Source organism: Megalobrama amblycephala, linkage group LG3 (genome assembly GCF_018812025.1).
Source record: "Megalobrama amblycephala isolate DHTTF-2021 linkage group LG3, ASM1881202v1, whole genome shotgun sequence".
Taxonomy (NCBI): domain Eukaryota; kingdom Metazoa; phylum Chordata; class Actinopteri; order Cypriniformes; family Xenocyprididae; genus Megalobrama; species Megalobrama amblycephala.
In genome coordinates this window covers 42,136,717-42,160,503 of record NC_063046.1, presented here as the reverse complement: position 1 = coordinate 42,160,503, position 23,787 = coordinate 42,136,717, and the positions used below count along the sequence as shown (strand labels likewise).

At 36.9% G+C, this 23,787-nt stretch overlaps 3 protein-coding genes across 5 annotated transcripts in view; all 3 read left to right on the top strand.

Annotated features, from left to right (window-relative positions):
• Positions 1-18,929, top strand: part of capn1 (calpain 1) — a 33,046-nt gene extending 14,117 nt beyond the window's left edge. Inside the window, exons 5-23 of the mRNA XM_048185502.1 lie at positions 1,267-1,385; positions 7,542-7,675; positions 7,757-7,925; positions 8,923-9,006; positions 9,373-9,458; positions 9,546-9,620; positions 10,813-10,973; positions 12,354-12,514; positions 12,615-12,626; positions 13,077-13,288; positions 13,855-13,894; positions 14,709-14,774; positions 14,866-14,923; positions 15,040-15,104; positions 15,800-15,868; positions 17,210-17,288; positions 17,370-17,486; positions 17,770-17,828; positions 18,084-18,929. Coding sequence (XP_048041459.1) covers positions 1,267-1,385; positions 7,542-7,675; positions 7,757-7,925; positions 8,923-9,006; positions 9,373-9,458; positions 9,546-9,620; positions 10,813-10,973; positions 12,354-12,514; positions 12,615-12,626; positions 13,077-13,288; positions 13,855-13,894; positions 14,709-14,774; positions 14,866-14,923; positions 15,040-15,104; positions 15,800-15,868; positions 17,210-17,288; positions 17,370-17,486; positions 17,770-17,828; positions 18,084-18,110 — 1,793 coding nt within the window. The 3' untranslated portion in view covers positions 18,111-18,929. The remainder of the gene's footprint in view (positions 1-1,266; positions 1,386-7,541; positions 7,676-7,756; positions 7,926-8,922; positions 9,007-9,372; positions 9,459-9,545; positions 9,621-10,812; positions 10,974-12,353; positions 12,515-12,614; positions 12,627-13,076; positions 13,289-13,854; positions 13,895-14,708; positions 14,775-14,865; positions 14,924-15,039; positions 15,105-15,799; positions 15,869-17,209; positions 17,289-17,369; positions 17,487-17,769; positions 17,829-18,083) is intronic.
• Positions 18,930-19,709: 780 nt separating this feature from the next.
• On the top strand, positions 19,710-21,425 carry dusp19b (dual specificity phosphatase 19b). Of its 2 annotated transcripts, none has more exons than XM_048185499.1 (5): positions 19,710-20,042; positions 20,324-20,370; positions 20,493-20,645; positions 20,752-21,270; positions 21,384-21,425. In XM_048185499.1, exons 1-4 carry the CDS (start codon positions 19,769-19,771, stop codon positions 20,953-20,955), a joined length of 678 nt encoding a protein of 225 aa, XP_048041456.1. In that variant the 5' UTR covers positions 19,710-19,768; the 3' UTR covers positions 20,956-21,270; positions 21,384-21,425. The 2 variants fall into 2 exon arrangements, with proteins under 2 accessions (XP_048041456.1, XP_048041457.1); XM_048185500.1 differs by having other exon boundaries at positions 19,716-19,994.
• LOC125265354 (zinc finger protein OZF-like) lies at positions 21,269-23,724 on the top strand. 2 transcript variants are annotated; one of them, XM_048185497.1, is made up of 5 exons: positions 21,269-21,425; positions 21,890-22,091; positions 22,164-22,237; positions 22,336-22,414; positions 22,528-23,724. In XM_048185497.1, exons 1-5 carry the CDS (start codon positions 21,285-21,287, stop codon positions 23,685-23,687), a joined length of 1,656 nt encoding a protein of 551 aa, XP_048041454.1. In that variant the 5' UTR covers positions 21,269-21,284; the 3' UTR covers positions 23,688-23,724. The 2 variants fall into 2 exon arrangements, with proteins under 2 accessions (XP_048041454.1, XP_048041453.1); XM_048185496.1 differs by having other exon boundaries at positions 21,887-22,091.
• The last annotated feature ends 63 nt before the right edge of the window (positions 23,725-23,787 follow it).

Below are 23,787 nucleotides of genomic sequence, written 5' to 3'. Positions count from 1 at the left end.
TAATAAAATATAATATTTAAATATTTAAACTGATATACAGTATTATATCAGTTTAAATGCTTCCATTTGTTTTAATATATTATATAGTGAAAACAAACTTAAGCACTTAGATCTGATGGCTAAATATTTTTAAGAAAAGTGAATGTTAACTCTTTTATAGTTATCTAAACACCCCACCTCACCACCACACACACAAATCTATTTAAACTGAGGTATATCACTGATGTATTTTGAGTTTGCATGCTACACATGTGGTGGGAGTGTAATTGTAAATGTCTCAGAGTTTTGTTAGCATTCTGTGCCCATCATCCGTTATTTCCACCACTTTTCATTAAAACATGACGTTTTATTTCTTTTCGTTTCGCGTTGCCTCTCGTATTGATGTATTTAGTCCGCAAACATTACAGTATTCTTACCGCGACTGTTTTGGCTCAGGGCCAGCCAGCTCACACGCGCTCAATCGTTCTCTTTCTATGAAAACTGTAAACCGCATTCACCGGTTCCAACTCTATAGCGACAATAACTCTATAGCGGTTGTCCAGAGCACTGCAATTATTTCTCATTTAAACTACTACAATCATTTTCATGTCTGTTCTCTGCGCGGCAATTATTTTTTCTGCGCGGCCGCGCACGCGCGCAGCTTAGAGGGAACATTGCTCAGGACAGTACTAAACAAAAAATAACATGTATTTTTTTATTATCCCTCATATTTTATTAAAATAATTCTCATTTTCAGAGATTCTGCAAGGGGTTCACATACTTTTTCATGCCACTGTAACAGTAATTGATATGATTAGCCTTTAGCTTGACTGCGTTATCAAACAGCTAATAATGTGTTGCTAATGTCACACAAACCATGTTCCCCTTCGCCATCTCAGAGTCAGACAGCTGCCTTTTAAAATCAGCATCCTAAGAAATGCTTTGAACAGTGGAGTAGTCAGTGGAGAAAAGCCCCAGCAGTACATTACAGAATTGGTTATGGTTTGTTTGTGACTGTAGGAAACGGGTGGTTTGAAATGTGTTTGTGAGACTGTCTGTGGTTCACTGCAGTTTTAAGGAGAAAATACTCAACACAATGTTGTTGACTGATGAATTTGCACATGGTTTGTCTTAAAGCATATTAAAAACACCACACACAGACATGTAAACAACATTAAAAACTTTAAAGACCATAGAGGGTCTTTAAACTATGGAACCTTATTTTAAAGTGTTTATATCTTGTCTGCACCGAAGCTCACTTGTCCATTTGTCGTGTTTTTTTCTCAGGTGACTGTTGGTTGTTGGCGGCCATCGCGTCTCTGACTCTAAACGATAACCTCCTGCACCGCGTGGTGCCGCACGGACAGAACTTTGATGGCGGTTATGCTGGAATCTTCCACTTCCAGGTACGTCACACGTATAAAGGTTCTTTATTGGCATCTGTGGTTCCATGAAGTACCTTTATCATCCATTGAATTTTTCCAATGCACAAAAGGTTCTTTATAGTCAGAGTTGGAAGGGTTACTTTAAAAATGTATTCTGTTACAGTTACAAATTGGATTCCTTCAAGGTCACATATGTAAATAAAGTCAAGTTAAAAGCAATATTTAGGAGAATAGAGATTCTCCAGCTTTGTTGTTGTTGAGCAACCGAAGCACAAGCTGTTAACGCTCTGTCCTCTTCTGGAAAGGGGGCCGGGAGCAGCAGCTCATTTGCATTTAAAGGGACATGCACAAAATGGCATGTTTTTGTTCACACCCAAATAGGGGCAAATTTGACAAACTATAATAAATGATCTGTGAGGTATTTTGAGCTGAAACTTCACAGACACATTCTGGGGACACCAGAGACTTATATTACATCTTGTGAAAGGGGCATAATAGGTCCCCTTTAAAGGTTCTCTAAGCGATCCTGGGTGGAGTAACTTCCTGTTGACGTTCTTAGTGTTGTCAAACAAAACAGAGTCTAGCTAGACCCTCCCTCCGCCTCCTCCTCCCCTCCCATCCGTGCTTCCTGAAACAGTCATGAATGCGCATTTAAAATCATTCTTGTCGGTTATTGGCTGGAGCGTGTTTATTATGATTCGTGGTCCAGGCTGCACCAGTTTGTTTTTGTTGCTGTTTTTGGAGCTTGTGGTGACTACAGACACCGCGTTTTTTTTTACAGTGTGTTCAGGGGACAGGCAGCTAGCGGATAGTGAGTTGATGTTTGCTGTATGTGACAAAAAATGTTTTGGCCTAAAAACGCATGACATCGCTTAGAGGTCCTTTAAGCAATAGTGTAAGTTTTCCCTTTGTGTTTTATATAATGACCACTAGGAGGTGGTCTAGGCATATGTTTTCCTTGATTAGTTTTCCCTGAAGACTTGTATACATTGTTGCTGAAAACGAAAGTAAAAGAGTGACACATGTTCATTTTCCCGTGAAATGACAGTTCTGTGTCTTTATCAAAATCAACACATTAATGATTTATCTCTCATCCACCCGCGAACCACCGGCAATTATTTGGAACGTTATTTTTTTTTTTTTTGTTACTTGGCCCACCCGACCCACGGATTATCTGCAGTTTCCATGGATATAATCATGATCTGTGCATCTATACTGTCAATATAGTGTTACTGTGTTAAAATACTAATTTGTTTAGTTTTAAGTTTAAACCATTATAATCCTTTTAGTATTCCCTTTTTTTTTTTTTTTTTTTTACAAAATGTAACTGTAATCTGATTACTTTATTTTTTTGACATAACTGTGAATTACAGTTACCAGATATTTGTATCCTGATTGTGCAACGCTGTTACATGTATTCCGTTATTCCCCAACCCTGTTTATAGTGGAAAAATATTCTTTAGTTTATTAAAATGTTCTTCACACTAAGAAATAAAAATGGTTCTTGATCAACTGGCTTGACCAGCAGACCACATTTTCCCATCATCATTAGGTGACCCAATTATTTTTTTTTTTTTTAGAAATTTTCCCTAAATTCAGTAAAAAAACTCAACCCACTCAAAACGGTCTTGCGGCCATAAAGCATTCATGAACTTTGCTCTGTAAACAGACTATAGCATGAGTAGTAGTGTATGAGTGTTATAAAATAGTGAAGTGTTGCTTAGAAACACTGTTTGCCTAAAGCAACATGGTTAATATGTTCCTCTTGTGCTTTATAGCTAGTGCATTCACAATAGCAATAGGTGTGATCACATTTCAGTGGGTGTGTCTCAGTAGGGAGCTATTTTGCAGATGTATGTGTTTCTGTCTCAGTGAGATGAGTTACTACACTCTTTAAATAACCTCATTGACCTGGCGTTATGGGTAATGAGGTGACATAGCAAGCCAAGAATCCTTTCACAATTTGTACAGACAGCATAATGCAATGCAGCAAATGACAACACAATCCAAAATTGGGAAACTGGGAACCATGGCACTGAATGATTACCATATTCATTCATCTATTTACATGAAATTGCAATGAATATCATATTACTACTGTGGTACGTGTAAAAAAAAAAACATTTTTATCTGGAGGAAGCATGTACTTCTGTGCAGAACAATACAAAAATGCAGTGCAGTCAGATTTAATACCCCTGACCCTGAACTGCTAAATAGATCATCAAATACTGCACACACATATACAGTCGCACATGTTCATCATGCATGACTGAGCGTGAGAACAAAAACACAGGGCTGGTTTAGGATCCAAATGTGTTCACCAATGCGTCTCACCACATGCACACACACCCACACAGCCTGCATTCGTTTGTTTTCTGTTAGTTCTCCGTCTCATCTGGGACTTATTTTAGATTAAATTAGAAGCAGAAGCACACAGAGTGTGTGTCGGAGCTAATTATGAGAGAGAGAGAGAGAGAGAGAGAGAGAGAGAGTAACTGAGGGACAATGGGAGAGAATTTCATAGACATGAAAAATGCTACAGTGCATTTTAAACAATTAAAGGTGCAATATGTAATATTTTTGCAGTAAAATATCAAAAAACCACTAAGCCAGTGTTACATATTTTGTTCACTTGAGTACTTACAATATCCCAAATGGTTCCAACTATTTGTAAATCGTGAGAAAATTTGCTATTTTAACCAAGGCTCCGGGACGTGTGAGGAGTCGCCTGTCAATTGCGTCATACCCGCGTTAACCCTCGGTCTACCTCGGTTTCTGGTTTTATTTTGTAGAAACCATGGAAACACCAAATACACTTTAAAATATTACACGTTTTAGTAGACAAGGGAACATCTGTTTGATATATTTATAGACAGAAAACTAATTGTTGTTATATAGCTCAACACATTTAGTCTAATTGCTTAAATCAGTTTTCTTGATTTTTTTGCGAGTACCATGCTTTACCATGCCTCAGAGAAAAACACTGTTTTGTCAAATAGCTAACATGGCATAATCAGATGCAGCTTTATTTTTATTAACAGTAATACAGAATTTTCTCCATCATACAATACGTTTTAAAATTAATTGCATGTCATTTATCAACACAAGCCATCCAAAATTTAATATGATATTCTAAAATTGATCTAGCTTACTGAAGTGTGCAACAGTGTCTCACATGTTCCATGAACATGATTTCTTCCCGAGTCCAATCCCTATTCTTTTGCACCATCCGTTGAGATGGAGACCATATTTCCCAAGATTCCGCTCTAAAACTTGCCGTCATCAAGCTACGCCTTTGTTTTGAATAGGCTTCAAGTGACCTCTAGTGGACAAAATTATTACATATTGTACCTTTTATAATAAGTGAATCTCGCTTGTCCTGGTCATATTTATATAAAAAAAAAAAAAAAAGCAATTTTTTTTTTTTTAAGACCATTAGATACTTTGTGTTGTGACATTGTTTTCATGACATTGTTTTCATGACAAAGCACATTTTTAATCATGAGTTTTAATCTTGCCTCTGCATTATGTAAATCAAATCTCATGAAAAGAAATTCCTCAGAGATGTGCAACACGATCGATGATTTAATTTATGTCTCTCAAATCCATCTTAAGCTTCATTTGAATGGCTCTTACAGGAGCACACATGAGGGTGTGTTGGGGGGTGTGTGTGTGTTTCTGGTGGATAATGTGGATAGTCGTTTCCTGATGCAGCATTAAATGATACTGGAATACATATTCATGAATAATAAATAAGGGTTCACTAAAGTTAATACTGCAGTTACATCATCTCCTGTACTGAAAAAACCTTGGTGTAGGAACAACTTTCACTCAGAATTTGCTAGTAAATTTCACAAAGAATTACAAATAAATGGCAAGTAAAATATTTATTGAATTAAAATGAAAGGTACAGTTGTTCTCTAGTGGCACTCTTGTCGTTAAAGGGGTTAGTTCACCCAAAAATGTTTTGTCATTAATTAATTTAATCTGTTCATCATATAAAGTGATCGAGTATCTTCAGAAAATTTGGACTAAACCACTCAATTCATATGGGTTAGTTTTATGATCTCTTTATGAACTTTTTGAGGCGTCAAAGTTTCAGTTGTGTAGGCTGTCTATGGAGGGACAGAAAGCTCAGATTTCATCATAAAGATCTTCATTTGTGTTCTGAAGATTTGGAACAACATGAGGGTGAGTAATAAATGACAGAATTTAAATTTTTTGGGTGAAATAACCCATTAATAAACCAAACTGCATGCATCTTGTGGAAGAACATTGTAGCCGGAGCTACTTCTCTCTGTTTGTGGCTATAAGAGTCACGCAGGTACTGGGATACTCCGCAGCAGTTGTCGTCTAGCTCGTTCTAAAATAGTCAGAATATAAACACTTATTATCGGTGTACTGTAGTGATTCAGAATAAGACAAAAATGCGGTTTAGAAGATGGATTCATGATGTGCTTGCTCATTATATGCAACTTGAAGTTGCATAGTGTACCTTTAAATAAAACAGAAATCATATTTCAGTTAAACATGAAATGTTGAAGTCATAATTACATTATGATGTGCATGCAAACCAATTTGTTCAGAACATTTCTTCTTTCTTTCTTTCTTTATGACTTGCTGATGAACCCAGGAAGCTTTTTAGCACTAATGCAACAAAACAAACAGCAAAGGATGTGCGTTATCTGTGTGGTTGATGTTTTATCTCTGTATTTCATCATTTTTGTGCAGCCACCTTTTCCAGTGATCTGTGGATGCTATTTCTAAAAACATCATACAAAGACTGGCATTAAATTATCAGGTATTGTAGAATACTATCTGTATATTAATGGATAAGTTGATAAGTGTAACTTATCATAAACTATTAATGGCATTATTAAGTGATTGAAATGATTGCAGAGCAGAGACAGCTGTATTTGTGAGATGTGTGTGTGTGTGTGTGTGTGTGTGTGTGTGTGTGTGTGTGTGTGTGTGTGTGTGTGTGTGTGTGTGTGTGTGTGTGCCACCTGCTGGATGATCACTCTTCAAAATTAAAGTTCCAAAAGGGGGGTTTGCCAATGCTAATGCCATTTTTGGTTCCCAAAGAACCTTTCAGTGACCAGTTAATTCTTAAAAGAACCATTTTTTTCTTAGTGTGAAGAACAGATATATAAAAAAGAAAAATATAAAGAACCTTTTCCACTGTAAAGAACCTTTTGTGTAATGAAAAGGTTTCGTGGATAACAAAGGTTCATCAAGGAACCATTAATGCCATTCTTACACAGCTCTCTGAAATGCTTGATTCTGATTGGTCAGTAATGACATACTGAGGTCAGTTGTTCCCCGTTAATAACTGTCATTAACATCAACACTGTAATGACGCTCGTCTGGGAATTTGAGGCAGGTGCTTCTTTCATGTCTCACTTATCACTCACCACAGACTCACTTTCACTTGTTTCATTCCAACATGCCCTCAGTTATCGACTGTATTTACTGTAAAGTGAAACCGGAGGACTTTATTAATAGTAGGTTGTGAGAATGATCATTTTGTGCACTGTAATGGATTATAAGATAATAAACAAGTGAGATTTTAAAAAGGTTTCTTCGAGTCGATATTTATCATTATTTATGTGGTGAAAAGCTGTGTAATAAGTACATTATCCCATAAATGTCTGTCTTTGAACTTTTTTCATTTGTCCAAGCTTAAAACTGCTTGCTAGAAACTGATTTTCTTCATGGAAGCTTTCATGAGTTGATTACATATTCAATATGTTCAAAATATGATCAATATTTTGTGTCTAATTATTTACTTGTGTGAGAATGCACATCCAGATGGTTATGGCAAAATAACCCCCCTCAAGGTACTGATCACTTTGTCAGTGTTTATTTTGTGATAACAACCAGCTGGATGTTATGGAAGCTTATTTCTGTCACAGGGAAAAAAAAAAACAAAAAAACACAATTCTGAGAATTGTGAGACCAACTCAGAATTCTAAGGGGAGAAAAGTCAAAATTGAGAGATGTAAACTCAGAATTCTGAGAAAGTTCGGAATTTTAAAATAAAATGTTGCAATTACCCTTTTTATGTTTTTATTCATGGCAAAATTAGGTTTTCATATGATGAACATTATTCTTTACGTAAAACCTTTTTTTTAAGAGTTTATATGAAACTGAACCACTCCCTCTCTCTCTCTGTAGTTCTGGCAGTTCGGTGAGTGGGTGGACGTGGTGATTGACGACCGATTGCCTGTAAAAGATGGGAAGCTGTTGTTCGTGCACTCAGCGGAGGGTGAAGAGTTCTGGAGCGCTCTGCTGGAGAAGGCCTACGCCAAGTACGATAATCCCAAACTGTACGTTTGAATCAAATACAGCTAAACTGTACTTACGTGGTCAGTTATTGCTTTGTTTGTCAGGCTGAACGGCTGTTATGAGGCTCTGTCAGGTGGCAGCACGTCCGAGGGGTTTGAGGATTTCACAGGTGGGGTCACAGAGATGTATGATTTAAAAAAAGCACCCGCTGACCTCTTCAGCATCATCGGCCGTGCCGTCGAGAGAGGCTCGCTGCTGGGCTGCTCTATAGACGTGAGTGCTGATTCTCTCTTTTCACACTGTGCACACATAATGTTTGAAATGGGTTAGCTTTTAAACTTGAATTATGAAGGTGTTGAAGCCTGAGGTGCCAACGTGTGTTGTGTGCAACACTGAGGTGTTAGAATGTTATTGCAAGTTGTTACGCAACAGACAGCCCTAATTAAATATTAATGAGCTTTGTGCGGTCACAGAAACTTTAATGTACTGCGTTTAGTTTCAGATTCCGAGGTCAAATTTTTGTACAGCAATGAAAAATGCTGGCTTTTTTTTTGTTTTTGTAAATTTATTTGGCTGCATTTTCACAGATGGACAAATAATAGATCACTTGATTGATGGCTGTTAGATGGCTTGTTTAATCAATATTATAAGCAAATTAAATGTAAAAGAAATTACTACCTGTGAATTATGATTAATTACTAACCCAGGGTGTAGAATGACGTGTGAAAATCTTGTTCTATTCCTCATTGACATTTTTTATTTATTTATTCTTTTTAATGTGTTTTTTTTTTTTTTTTTTTTTTTTTTACTTTAAATGCATTTTTGTTGTTAACTTTTTGGCATGTTTCAGGGAACAAGCAAATTTTTGTTTTCTAAGTTTACGTTTTTAATTTATTTTTTAGCTCAATTACTGAAAATTGTTTTTAATAGTTTGTTAACGATAGCATTTCCATTTTTATTAGATTTTAAAAAATATATATATTTCTGTTTAGTTTTAATTTATTTTTATTTCAGTTTTAGTTTTAGTAATTTTAGTACTTTTTATTACTTGTAATAATTTTAGTTATTTGCCAAGGCAACAATTTTAGTTTAAATGTATATATATTTTACTTCAACTTCAATTTCAATTGAAGAAAAAAATGATTTTAACAGTTGTAGTTTTAGTTAATGATCACAACATTGGTAAGTATGATTATTTTTCTCATGTTTGAATTGGTGAGGGTGGTCAAATTCATTGTCTGATTGCCTTATGCTTCTTTTTGTCCTAAAGATCACCAGTAAATTTGACATGGAGGCAGTGACCTTTAAGAAGCTAGTCAAAGGTCACGCGTACTCAGTGACTGGAGTGGAAGAGGTGAGCCAGAGATTTAAACACAAAGACACAATAAAACACTTACTATACACAACAATCTAGCAGGTTTTAGATGCAGAATGAATTTCTTTGAGGTTCCGGTCACGCTTTTAAGTCTTTTGATTTTTCAAGATTTTGATTTGATTTGAGATAAAGTTCCCAGGGAATGCATGAACTTGCAAAAACATGCAAGTCGCTTTGGATAAAAGCATCCACCAAATGCATAAATGTGACATGAAAACAAAATGGACTCCTTTTATTGTTTTAATGGATGTTTCTGGTCTTATTGTGCAAGTCTGATCAGTGCCAAAGATGTAATTCCAAAGAGAAATGTCTTCGTAATCAAAATATTAAATATGTGTTGATCAGGTGGTCTACAGGGGAAACATGACTAAACTGGTGCGCATCAGGAACCCATGGGGTGAAGTGGAGTGGACAGGAGCCTGGAGTGACGAGTAAGAAACACATAAGCGAACTGTTAGATACTTCTTCTTTTACTGTGATGTTATTGTTGTGGTGACCGCTCTGACGTGTGTGTTCAGCTCTCGGGAATGGGAGAATGTGGACCGCTCTGTCCGGGGCAGATTACAGAACCGCAGTGATGACGGAGAGTTCTGGTGAGTGGATCATGATCAGACAGGTTTGGATTAGCAGTTAGTCTCCAGTGATACTAGAAGGAAAACGTCCCTAGATTTCCTTTGCAACAACATAGCAACACATTAGAAAAACCACCTAGCAAACACACAGAACACCCTAGTGTTTCCCAACCAGGGGGCATCAACAAACTTCCAAGGTTGCCTCAAGATGACTTGAAATTATTTAAAATAAGACAAAACAAGCATTAAAATAAGCTAAAGTCAAAAGTCTGGGCTTGAAGTCAAAAAGGTTGAGATCTACTAGTAAGAACCTATAAATGCCTATGATCTGTTGACAACTACATAGCAACACCCTAGAACACCTTGACAACTACATAGCAACACCCTAGAAACCACCAAGCAACAACACAGAACACCTTAGCAATAACCTATAAATGTCCTATAAATGTTCAGAACTCCTTATCAATGCTCTAGAAACCAGCAACCACACAGAACACCCGAGCAATGACCTGTAAATGCCCCCAAAATTGTTCAAAACACCTTAGCAATGCCCTAGAAACAGCAACCACATAGAACACCCTAGCAACGGCCTACCTATAAATGTTCAATAAACTGTTCAAAACACCTTATAGCAATGCCCTAGAAACCAGAAACCACTTAATTACTTACTATTTAACAATATTATTGATTTGACTGCACTATTGGACACTATTGGATGAAAACTGAACTGAGCTGGAGGAAGACATCACTATTTTTTGCAGAGCCGCTTTATAGCCGAATTGAACTAATTTAATAATTGATGATCTTTACAAAGGAACTGAGTCAACAGTGAAGCTGCTTTGAAACAATCACTATTGTATAACGTGCTATAAAAATAAAAGTGACTCGACTTGACTAGAAACCACACACAACACCCTAGGAATGACCTATAAATGTCCTACAAACTGTTCAGAACACCATAGCAACCATATAGCAATGCCCTAGAAACCACCCAGCATCATGCCAACAAGTTTTGCTCTGGCAAATTCCACTCACATATGCATTAAATTTTGTGCATATGCACTTATTCTTTCTTTCCTATTTGACTCAGCACCTGTGAAAATGTCTGGATCTTCTCACTTGAGAAGAAGGATGAAGAGAGCAATTTAGTTTTAAAGATTTGTCCGTACCAGTCAGGCCGAGTCACCGGCTCTCCTTTGCATCTCTCTCTCAGGATGTCGTTCAGTGATTTCTTGCGTGAGTTCACCCGCTTGGAGATCTGTAACCTGACGCCAGATGCTCTCCAGGCGAGTCAGGTGAAGAAGTGGAGCACGTCTCTTTATCAGGGCGAGTGGAGGAGAGGCAGTACAGCCGGCGGCTGCAGGAACTATCCAGGTACAGCATCTGTGGAAGGACATCACTGGGTCAGTGTTGGGGTTGGGAATCGAAAATCAATTCCAATTCTGGAATTGGATACAAAGGTCAGGAATTGGATACTTGTTATAAAATTAAAATTCAGGTTTCCTGTGTGTGCATTTTAATGTGGTTTTAAACCATTCAAATGCAAAAAGATGTGCAAGACAACTAAATTCGTGTGCGCTGTTTTCCCAGCAGGCTCTCATATAGTGTGTGAATACTGAATTGAGTTCCCTTTCGGTTCATCTTGCATTTGAACGGACAAATACACACAAAATTATGTCAAAATATCCTCGCAAACACAGTCAGTTATGTCTTAAGTGAACGTAAACAGTTGTGAAAGAAAACGCATGTGTAACAGTATATTGGATCCGTGCGTCAGGTCTTAAAGTGACAGTAGCCTAATAAACCTGCTGCAGCCCAAAATTCAAAATATTGGCAAAGGTTTTTGTTTCTCCTGCCCCCTCCTCCTCAGACTAGATGAGAACGCAATTGACAATGGAAGGCAATGAGCATTGCACTGTAAGTTGATGAGTTGATTTATCCGTGTTTTAATACGACTCTGGACATGGAGCTTTTTAGATGGATGCTGAGGCTTATTAGGTCGGGTAGAATCTGCCATCTCTGACCCAGTTTGTTTGCTGGCTTCTGTGGCTATAATATACAGTGTTATCTGCCAAATGGTGTCGAAATACTATTGGGTAAATTGACACACAGATGAAACCAAAAACTGACATTCCGACACAGAATACACAAAGAAGAATAACTGTAGCATTGTTTTTGTTTCCTAAATCTCTATGGTATTTTTGTGCTTTAGTAGAGTCAAAATTACATATAGTACCTTTAATCAAAGAACAAAAGAAAAAGAAAATCACTCTGAAATCTTGACTGAATAACTTTCCTAACTTTAATAAGAATCTATATTTTATTTATAAAAAGAAAACTGTGCTGTTATTTTACATTTGATTTCAATTTCTGAACTTTATTTAAACTGTGTTATTGCTGTTTTGCTTATTTGTTCTTATTGTATTACTGACTGAATACTTGTCTTTAATAATGTTAGAAATTCATATTAGTCTAGTTTATTAGTTGTTCTTTAGGCTGCTGATTTTTATTCTTGGTATTCAGCTGCAACAGAATGTTTTGCAAAAAGACAAAATAAATATGTTTGATATCTAAATGTTTGACTTCATTTTTTTTTTTTTTTTAATAACATATTGGAATTGAAACTGGGAATCAATAAGAATTGGGATCAAAATATGGAATCGGAATCGCTAAAATTCAAACGAGACCCAACCCTAATCAGTGTCTGCAAAAAGGCGAAATCCTCATTGTCCTCTTTTGTCCCATTAACCATAGCCACATTCTGGATCAACCCTCAGTTCAAGGTGGCCTTAAAACATACGGATTCTCCCGGCCAATCAGATTGCAGCTTCCTGGTGGCACTGATGCAGAAAGACCGCAGGAAGAAGCGAAAAGAAGGACAGGACATGGAGACCATTGGATTCGCCATTTATGAGGTCAGAAAGCAGATCGCTTTTGTTTAACTTGTCTGAAGTTTGTATTCACATGTTTTTGGCTCTTTTTGATTGGTCGTTTTTTTACCTTTTATTTTTGCAGGTGCCAAATGAGGTACGATGACAACTGCCCATGGCCTTTTGAATGACTGTGAATTTTATATTGTAATTCAGAGTTTTGAAGGTCTTGAAATACTGTAGAACATGGAGAGATAAGTAATTTTGCCTGTAAAGGTAAATGAGATCATTTTTAGGAGCTTGAGGACACTGGGTCTGTTTCACTAATAATTGTGTGAGAACTTATCACGAAAAATGATAAATGAAAATACGCATGTCAATATGTTCTTAACCTTGTAATTTTAAGTATTCTAAATGAGCGACCACTTTTTTTTTTTTTTTTTTTTTTTGTAAATTTAGAATACATTTTAGTAAGAAAGTTACTGATGAATCATGATTGGTGTATGACCCAATGTTTGTCCTCATAAGCAAAAACAAAGCAAACATCTAAAACAAAAAAACAGACACAACCCACAGTTTATGCTTTTTTGGTTATTTCTCTGCTTAGTATATAGGTAAGTCGGCCGTGCACCTGAAGCGGGATTTCTTCCTCACTCACGGATCCAGCGCTCGCTCGGAGCTCTTCATCAACACGCGGGAGGTGAGCTCACGCTTCCGTCTGCCGGCCGGCGAGTACATCATCATACCCTCCACCTTCGAGCCAAACAAAGAGGCAGACTTCGTGCTCAGAGTTTTCTCAGAGAAACCAGCCAACTCGGTGTAAGTCCTGCGGGAACTAATGAGTCATTTTACTGCAGAAAACATCTGTTCCAGCTCTTAGTCAGAATTATAAATAAGGTTTGTTAATGGGGTCCAGAACTTTTATACTGCACATGCTAATGGTGAGTGAATTGAGAAAATTAAATTTAGGGCTATTTTGAAAATATAATGGGAATATTTTTCACTAACCATGAACATAATTTGCTTAAAAAGATATTTTAGCATTATTTAGCTGTTTTAACTGTTTCAGCAAACGGCGTAGCTCATGCTGTCGCTCAAAGCATCATCTATTAGCCATGTTTTTGATTTACTGGACTTAAAAGGCAGGAATGTGTCTGAAGTTGCAAAAATAAATGTTTGGCTTTCTAACTAAACTTTTAATGGTGCATTCTCCTCTGAGGATTTTCTGTCATTTTATTGATTCACTAAAACAAGCTTTACGTTTAATGCTTAATTTTGGACCTTGTTAATTAAATTATACCACTATAGTGCTCGTTTAATGCTGAAAAACTGAAGGAAAAGATTATTCACGGGCTGATATTGTATTTTGTCTTTGTACCTTTCAGAGAAATGGATGATAAAGTCACGGCTGATATTCCTGAGGAGGTGAGATGATCAGATCGAGACACTTTTCTATATTTAAAGAAATAAGATGAGTACAACTGTGTTGTCAATATAGTCTTGGCTAAAGGCTGTAGTTGGGCATGACATCCAGCTATTTTCACAATATAGTTTAGTTTTAGCTTTAGTGTATTTTTGCTGCTATAGAATATACAAAATATAAAAGACAAATGTATTAAAAGTTTATTTTGATAAGTAAATTCATTACATATAAGGACTAGCTCTTCTAGTGGAAGGGTTTTTTAAACTAAGTTTAGTAGTGTTTAATAGTTTGTGGTGCTGAATTTCGGAGAACAAGCTGTTATTTTATCTTTACAGACACAGGCCTGGGGCCAGTTGCATAAACTTAGTCACTATATTAAGACTGTGTCTTAAGAACTAGTTTGACCAACTTGCAGTTAACCAAGGGGTAATCAATGTTATTTTTCTAATTCAAATTACACCAGTCTACCTTTTTATATAAGAGACTTTTAAAAATTAGGACCACTCTTCAAGAAAAACATTAGTGTCTTAACTTTTAAGACTAGTCTAAGTGGTTTATGCAACCGGCTGGTTTCACAGACAGGGCTTAGCCTAAGCCAGGATCAATTAGGGCATTTAAGTAGCTTTTATAAACATACCCTAAAAAAAAACATTACTGGTGTGCATCTTGAGACAAAACAATGGCTCTGACATATTTTAAGATATGTCAGTGGACGTTACTTTCAGTTCAAACAGCTCAAACAAGCATTTTAGTCTAGGACTAGCTCAAGTCTTGTCTGTGAAACCGGGGTTCAGTGTTCTCTCTCGTTCTTTCTAGCAACGTCTAGATGAGAGTCAGATTGATGCCAGCTTTAAGAGTCTCTTCAGACAGCTGGCTGGACCGGTGAGAGACACATCAACAACTGTTGTATGCAGACGTTAAATATTATGATGTATTGCTACGGAAATCATTTATGTGTGATTGTGTTTTCTAGGACATGGAAATCAGTGTGACGGAGCTGCAGACCATCCTGAACAGAATCATCAGCAAACGTGAGATCTTCATAAGCACAGATGACACAGTAGCTTTGCTTTTCTGCGCTTGCAAACACAATGAAAAACAAAGTGATGAGTTATGAACACTCGTCTGTGTTGGTCTTTGTTCACAGATAAAGATTTAAAGACAGACGGCTTCGGTAAGGAATCCTGTCGGAGTATGATCAACCTCATGGATGTATCCTTTCCATAGCTTCTGCTTTAATGCAAAAAGTATTCAGTCTGATAACGCAGATGCCACTTACTTTAAAGGGTTAGTTTACCTAAAAATGAAATTTCTGTTATTAATTACTCACCCTCATGTCGTTCCAAACCCGTAAGACCTTTGTTCATCTTCGGAACACAAATTAAGTTATTTTGATGAAATCCGAGAGGTTTTTTATATCTCCATTGAAAGCAATGAAATTACAGTCATTGGAGGTCCAGCAAAGTAGTAAAAACATTGTTAAAAAAGTCAACGTGACTGCAGTGGTTCAACCTTAATATTATGAAGCGACGAGAATTATTTTTGTGCGCAAAAACAAACTAAAATAACGACTTTATTCAATAAATTTGTCTCTTCCCTGTCACAATGAACGAAGATGAACGAAGGTCTTGTGGGTTAGGAATGACATGAGGGTGAGTAATTAATGACAGAAATTTCATTTTTGGGTGAACTAACCCTTTAATGTAAATCACTCATCTGCAAATATTGGTCATTGGTGGTTTTTCAATTCGTTTGCTTTGTCCCCAGATATATTTTGCCAGTGCAGTGTTTTGATGTCAAGTTTTGTTTGCTCAGACATTTGCTCTGTGTGAATTGGCGTTTCTGTCTCTTACAGTTCTTACTGTATTTCTGCTCGTCTAGCTTTTGTTGTCCTTGACTTGCTTTAGACGGACGGCAGCGGGAAGCTCGGACTCACAGAGTTCCACGTGTTGTGGGAAAAGATTAAACGCTACCTGGTGAGATGATCTTATATTATATTCATGCTTTTCAAAGACAGTCTTTAGTGAACACTCTTATGATATACACATTTATACATCAATATAGCCCCTTTCACACAGAGATTCTGGAAAATACACGGTTAATGTGTCCCAGGATCATTTGATTTTGGTTCATTCATACTGCCAGTGATTTTCTGTAATCTGGGTGCGTTCACACACATCCTGTAAAGATCCCGTAAAAACAAGTGACATCAGGATGTGAGATGTAATGCCTCCGCAGTGTCTTAAGTTTGCTTATGATCTATGATTTCTCTCTGAAGAAATCATGCTTATGCGTTTTTTTTTGTTTTTTTTTGGATTCGATCATAAACTAGCGCATCGCGTACCGTTCCACTTCCAAATTATCTCAGCTTCAGTGTCATCATTAGGACACACCCCTTAAAGCATTGGTCCTGCCTTTTGTTCTCACAGAATGAACAGTGTTGTGCCGATTCCCCCCCCCCCCTTGTTGAAGTCACTACCTGATTGCCTAATCCTAACCCCACGCCAATCCTAACCCCTCCTCCACACCTAATCCTAAACCTACCAATACTAGAGGGCCAATAATTTGGCTGGGGTCAGAATTCGGCACAACACCAGCAATGTTACTAGGTCCCCATCCTGGGATCGATCCTGGAATCAGCGTGTTTGCATTCACACAGAAGGCTGTGAAGGCAACGGACTGTGTGAAAGGGGCTTATGTGTAATATGGCACTTATACTTAGGGATGCGATTATATGGATTTCCGTATTTTTCCGACCTGAAAAGTATGACCCACATGAAGTGCTGTGTGTTTAATTTGCATTTGGGAATGCAACATGAGCCAACCATTTTCCCAAATTCGTAATGAAAATCATTTAAAAATCTGTTGTTATCAACAAAGAGGTCTCCCTGCGGTTTTCCCGCCAAAATAAAAGCTTAATGGCGGCTCTACAGAAGACTAGTGTCATTATTCAGCTCAAATCAGTTCAATGTTGATTCAGTTCAGTTCAATAACTGAGTCAATGTTGAAGAGGTAGTGTCATTTTATATTAGTGTCGGTTCAGATTATATTCTCATCTGATAGTGATGGTAAACGACTAAATTACAACTGTGTTTGATGCCACATAAGTGAACTTCAGGGAAAAAAAATTATGAATATGTAGTATATTAGAGTCAGAATGAAATGGAAGTTGCAACCAATTTTACTTCTGTATCGTGATGTACTTCTGAGTGAAACAGCGTATCAAACAAACACGCCATATGTCAAGTCATATCACAGGAAGACTTATGCTCAATTTACGAAGTCTTCCACCTTTATTTCCTCTAATATGTTTACAGCAAATCTTCAGAGACCATGATGTGGATAAATCAGGCACTATGAGCTCTTATGAGATGAGGAAAGCCCTGGAAGCAGCAGGTACACTGACTTAAACTGCTGTTTGTTCTATTCTGCACTCATCTCTTCGTCCTGACTCTCTGTTTCTCTCTCTTTATCCAGGTTTTAAATTGAACAACCATTTATTCCAGCTGATCATCCTGCGGTATACAGAGGAAGACCTCTCTGTGGATTTCGACAACTTTGTCACCTGTTTAGTGCGACTGGAGACCATGTTCAGTGAGTCGCCATGTCATGCTGAAGAATTTAGGACATTTTTCATATTAAATATTGTACAAAGACAATATAGATTATATGTAGAAAATAGAGAAGTAGAAGAGAAGAGAGAAAAGACTAGTAGAATATAGAGAATTCATGTAATTTAGTATTCTGCTGTTTGTATTATGAGCGTTGCATAACAACAAATCATTACATGAACATATCTAAACAACAGAATCTTTGTCTAATAATTACAATAATTATGCTGTGAGGACAATCTGACTCGGACGTCTGTGTTTTGCAGAGACCTTCAACACATTGGACACAGACGCAGATGGAGTCGTGTCGCTCACATTCTTTGAGGTTTCACTTTACTTCCATGAACATTTCTTTACTGGGTGCACAACGTCAGCAGTCACAGTCACAGCACACTGACCGAGAGGGACAATGAACATGTTTAAATGAATTAGTCATGTTCAGGAGTGAACTCTAAAACATATTCAACAAACATGTGAATAACGTGTCTGCTTTAATGATATTTGAAAGGAACAAGCATTTGTGTTCTTCCATAAACAATCTGTTTGCTCTAATACAATCTCATCTCTTTCTCTCTTGCAGTGGATCTCTCTGACCATGTTTGCCTAAAATGGAGACTGCACTGAGATTGTCTTGTCCTGTCCTCTAAAGAGTGCCTTTATTTCTACACATCTTTAATGCATTTCTAATGGACAAACAGCCATAGTAATGAAGCCCTGTTTACATTATCCTCAATCAGAACATGAAAAATACTGTGCCAATTGTGAGTATTTCTGAAGCCAAGCGGAAACTCTATTAAGATGTTCAGAGAAACCATTTACAGTATGTTTTTAGTCATTTTTTTTAATTGAGCTGCATATATTTCCTCCCCTGGATTGCCAAATAAAACTTGTTTACACTTTTTGTGCCAAATGAATCATTGCCAATTTCAATCATTCACAGCTGATTTTAATCAATATTTTATGATCGTGAGCTGCATATTTTTCAGTGAATGTCATATCTGAATGTTGTACACATAAAGAATGCTGTATTAGAAATGCATGTGCTGATGCTGTAGATTGAGCCCAGCTTTACAGAAAGTGTTTTTGTTTGGACTGAATTTTTTATGCACTCATGCAGCTCTTTTATGGGACAAGCCAAAGAATATTTTAACAAGCCGATTTTTAATTTCATATTCATATTACTTTTGTTCTGTTTTTCAAAACCTCTGTTCAATACAATCAGGAGCAACAGAACTGGGAACAGATCGAATCTCCCTGGTGTACTTTTTAACAAAAGAAAGCTGTAATTGAAAAGGTGGAGGTGTAACTGTTCTTTTTTTTTAATGCCAAGCAGCAGGTTTTACAGGATTGTATTTCCACTGTTGATTAATTTTTGTGGGTTTTCAATAAACTTTCTTTTAAAATAAAATCTGTACTCAATTATGGATTTAACAGTGTATGTCTCTGATTTTCAGTTCATTTTAACTTAGTTATTGTAAGGACATTTTTGGGATTGGGGTCTTAATATAAAATATCTGTAATAATGTCTGTTGACATCATGCCGCTGCATTGCCCCGTACTGCAAAATACTATAGCCATATTTATGTCTATAGTATATAGCCATATATAGCCACATATAAGTAAAAATATTTTGAACAGCACATTACTAATATATTATTATGCATGCAGCTTTATGACCTCATTAACTGAGAGATTACATTGAATATAAAATTCATTTGACTGGCACTTATTGGGTAAATATTTAACTGAAAAATGCTAAAATATGAAAATGATTAAACCCCTCAGCATCTAAAAAATATCTTTAACATTTGTATAGATATTCGTATAGATTTATAACAAGATTTGTCACTACAGAAATTGTAGTAGCTTGATATTAGCTTGGTATTAGTAAATAAAATGAAACTTAAATGACATTTGGAATTTTATTTGTATTATTATTTAAAAAGACCAAGCTATTAAATAAAATCACAGTTTCCGAAAGTGTTTATACAGTTTTATGGCCATATTTCAGATTTGTTGGGTGTAGTAAATAAAGAAATGTAGAACTGATTGGTAATGAAAGTTGTATTTTGTGGAAAAATTCACCATGCGAGTGCTAATTATTTTTTTACAGTCTATGGTGCTAATCATAGGTGCTAATGCATGAAATGGGGCTTTTATTTTGAAATTAAAGGGTGTACCAAACTTAAGATTCCCCGCATTGTTTTACAGCCTTTCTCTTTAGTTCCGCAGTGCGATAAATATAAATATTTTCAGTGTCGTAAGATGAACTCTCTCGCGCAGGAGATCGAGGGATTCTCCACAGCGCGTCTGAGGAAGCAGAGCACGAGAGTGACAACCGTGACGGGAAAGAAACTCGTAGAGACGCGTAGCGGCGATGATTTCCATGTCACACGCGATACAGAGCGCGAGAGTGACGCGGCGTGCGGGTTTGTGCAGGACTTGAACCTGGACCTACAAGTGGGCATCATAAGACCCTTCCTCCTTCTCTGTGCGTTTTTATCGTCATTGTCTAAGTTGACCCAACCCCACTGTTTTGGTAAAATAATGCTAATACATTGTACCATGGTGATTATTATTACTAGATTTATGGACTCCAAGGTATCAGTGTCTAAATAATGGCATTAAGTTACCATGTTACTTTTTGTAAAACGAAGCATATCTAAGGTGAACAACCTTTAATAATAATAATACTAATAAAACGTGGTAACTAATTTAGCCTACGGCTATTGATTACACTGTAAAATAAATTAAATTCAGTTAATTATGAAAGATGACACATTGAGTATTAACCTCTGTCTTTTTTATTATTATTATTAGCATCCCAGGATGCAGCCCATGACATAGACACATTGAAGAAATTAAAGGTAATGTAGTTTTTATTGTTTTTATATTATTATTTTTTATTATTATTATTTCTTACTATTCTCACTATATATATTACCATGATACAATGTTATATATAGCTATCGGTTTGGTTGTGTTTTAGGTGACTCATGTGCTGAATGTGTCATATGGGGTTCAGAACGTGTTTCCTGATCTCTTCACTTATAAGACTGTTACCATGATGGATATTCCAGAGACAGACACCACCTCATACTTCCCTGAATGTTTTGATTTCATAAAGGAAGCCAGCCAACAGGTGTGTGTAGAAGACAGAAAAATAGTGAGTGATATGTGTGTGTGTGTGTGTGTGTGTGTGTGTGTGTGTGTGTGTGTCTAAAATCTTTGTTCTGCATGTTCTTCAGGATGGAGTGGTGCTGGTCCACTGTAATGCTGGAGTGTCCCGCTCTGCTTCTGTTGTCATCGGTTTCCTCATGTCCCAGGAGAAGATGTCCTTTGATGAAGCCTTCAGTGCTGTGAAAACTGCCCGGCCTTCCATCCAGCCAAACCCAGGCTTTATGAATCAGCTGAAGAAATATAATCCATGCCACACAAACATTTATGACTGATCTGATATTTCTGTTAACCAAATTGTTCTGTATATATTAATATTTTTATGAATGTTTACACTTGTTGCATAAATATTTAAAAAAAAAAAAAAAAAAACTTTGCTGCTGATTTATTGATGATTTTACATTTTAATGAGTTTTAGTTGGTGACTTTTATTTTAAAATACATCAGGAAGGGAAACTGTTCAACCTTTGAATTCAGAACGGTTCACGTCACAACCGTCACAACACAGTAACTGAAGGGACTTTTGGCAAAACAAATGAATCAATGATTTAGTCACCTGTTTTATTAAATATTTTAGTGATATTTCAAAGGTGTGTATAGAAATATGTCGTGTGAACTCTCCATCCAGAAACAACTGCTCTCAATAATGGACAGTTTAGTCTCATCTATAGTGACAGAAATTTGTCAACTTGATATTTTTCAGTCAAAACTTCAAAATGGAAATACAGAAACTGATATTAAATTGGTAAGTTCGTTCAAGTGTATCGTCATATATTAAAAATAAATAAGATGTTAAAATTACCACGAAAAATTACCGTGGTAACATAGTTATTGCTAAACATACCATAGTTAATAGTTATTTTCACTGCTGTAAAATTATAAATAATTAATATTCTCTTTCGCTTTTGTTATTTTGTTTTATTTAGCTGGCTAATATTAAACAGCCACAATTAATGTTTAAACTACCAGAATCATTTTATTGCTAATTAACAGTTTAAAAACTAAAAATATTATTGCTCCTATTAAAACAGCTTTGTGGGTATTCAATTAAAACATGCTCATTGTCTAAATATATTTTGGAACTTCTATCATTAATATTACATTGTGTAGTTACATTAAGTTAATCTGTTATGTGTTAAACAGTTAGGCAAGCAGAACTTTTAACTTTACCTTCACATTTACACTGATATTTGTTGTTTGCTTCAGAAGAATCTGACAGCTGCTATAAGGAAAATGACAAACTCAACAGCTGAACACATCTGCAGAATCCTTCAGAAAGCATTAACTGGACCAAGAAAAGATCTTACACAAGCAGATAAACTAAACAACGGCATAGAACAGCGGTCTGCTGGGAAGGGAAGACCACTTAAAACTCAGTACCCCAATATCCAAGATGAGGAACATATCGAAGGTGGTTTTATCATAATTAAACCATATTAAATAATGTTTTAAATGATTAAATAAGAAAAATGCATTGTTGTAGAAGGAAACCAGGAATATGTCACCTCATACGAGTCAGGAACCACATCTGGTGAAGATCTTCCTCAGACTGTCGAAGTAACTCACATCCTTCTGTAATTGTTTGCAATTTTAAAGAACATACAAACTCTTTAACTTGCTGTACATCAAACTAACATAATCCTGTCTTTGTCTAGGAAGAGCCTGAGTTTAGATTTGAAGATGCATTTGGCCATGAAGAGGAACAAGTAGAGTGTCAATCCTCTGTTGTTTATGGTACATAGCGTGCATGTTTGTGTCATGGACTTTAATGCATATGATCTAATATGTTAACGTGAGGCCTAAATATGCAATATCATATCTATAAACATGCAATGTTCATGTTACAGAATCAGTAGAACCAGAAGAATCTGAATCTGTACACCATCAAAGAGAAGGACCAAACCAACCAAACTGCAAAGATGAATCAAAAGACATTTCAGTCCAGTTAAACATAGACACACTGTATGTACGCGAGATTACTGAAACAGGATTCGATGCAACTCCAGACACTACTGAAGAAGTGCAACTGGATGCAGAAGATGAGCAGAAGACATGCAGAACCTGTGGAAAGACCTTCACCTACCTCAATAACCTCAGAAGACACCAGCAGAAGTTCCACAGTGGAGAAACATCTTACGTTTGCCAAGAGTGCGGAGAGCATTTCGGCAGCAGACGCCTCCTCCAGATCCACTGGAGAGTCCACAAGGTGGAAAAACCTCACAAATGCACACTCTGCGAGAAGACATTTCGCTTGCCAAACCACTTGAGGAACCACATGATGAGTCATGGTAGTGAGAGACCATTCACCTGTTCCACATGTGGTAAGAGCTTCACGTTGATGAGCATCCTCAAATCTCATGAGCGAACACATGGTGGTGAGAAGAACTTTGTCTGCTTGCAGTGCGGTTCCCGGTTCCTCACCAAGTCTTACCTGGACTACCATCAGCGAGTTCACACTGGTGAAAAGCCATACCCGTGCAAACACTGTGGGAAGAGCTTCGCTCAAAAGAGCAACCTCAAGGCACACGAAAGGCTGCACACAGGTGAACAACCCTTCAGATGCGAGGACTGCGGCAAAAGCTTTGTACACGCCAACACCTTCAAATCCCACAAACAGCTCCACACGGGAGTCAAAGCATTTTGCTGTGAGCTCTGCGGGAAGGGTTTTCGACGAGGAACACATCTCAAGACTCATCTACTGACGCATTCTGGAGACAAACCATTTAGTTGTGACATATGCGAGAAGTCTTTCACCCTCAAGGGCTCTCTGAAGACACACAAGCTCACTCATACAGGACAGAAGAGTTACGCTTGTAACGTCTGCAGTAAACAGTTTACTCAGGCCAGCTCGCTAGCAAAACACAGACGGGTTCACACGGGAGAGAAGCCGCATCGCTGCGGAAACTGTGGCAGGTCTTTCTCTCAAAGCAGCCATCTTAACTACCACTTGAAGGTTTGTCACTCTGGGACAAAAAGTTCAGCTAGCTCTAATGTGGAAGAGAACTAATCTGTACCTTTTTTGATTAAACGCAACTGTGCTCTAATACTTGTGATAATTTTCCTAGATGAACTGATTTCCTGTTCAAGTTCTGGATAGGATTAGGGTG

Coding starts and splice junctions, on each gene's coding strand:
- LOC125265354 (XM_048185496.1), top strand. CDS start 21,285: ATGTCGTGTGAACTCTCCATCCAGAAACAACTGCTCTCAATAATGGAC. Junction 21,426..21,886: donor CAGAAACTGATATTAAATTG/GTAAGTTCGTTC, acceptor TGTTTGCTTCAG/AAGAATCTGACAGCTGCTAT. Junction 22,092..22,163: donor AGATGAGGAACATATCGAAG/GTGGTTTTATCA, acceptor GCATTGTTGTAG/AAGGAAACCAGGAATATGTC.
- dusp19b (XM_048185499.1), top strand. CDS start 19,769: ATGAACTCTCTCGCGCAGGAGATCGAGGGATTCTCCACAGCGCGTCTG. Junction 20,043..20,323: donor GACCCAACCCCACTGTTTTG/GTAAAATAATGC, acceptor TATTATTATTAG/CATCCCAGGATGCAGCCCAT. Junction 20,646..20,751: donor TAAAGGAAGCCAGCCAACAG/GTGTGTGTAGAA, acceptor CATGTTCTTCAG/GATGGAGTGGTGCTGGTCCA.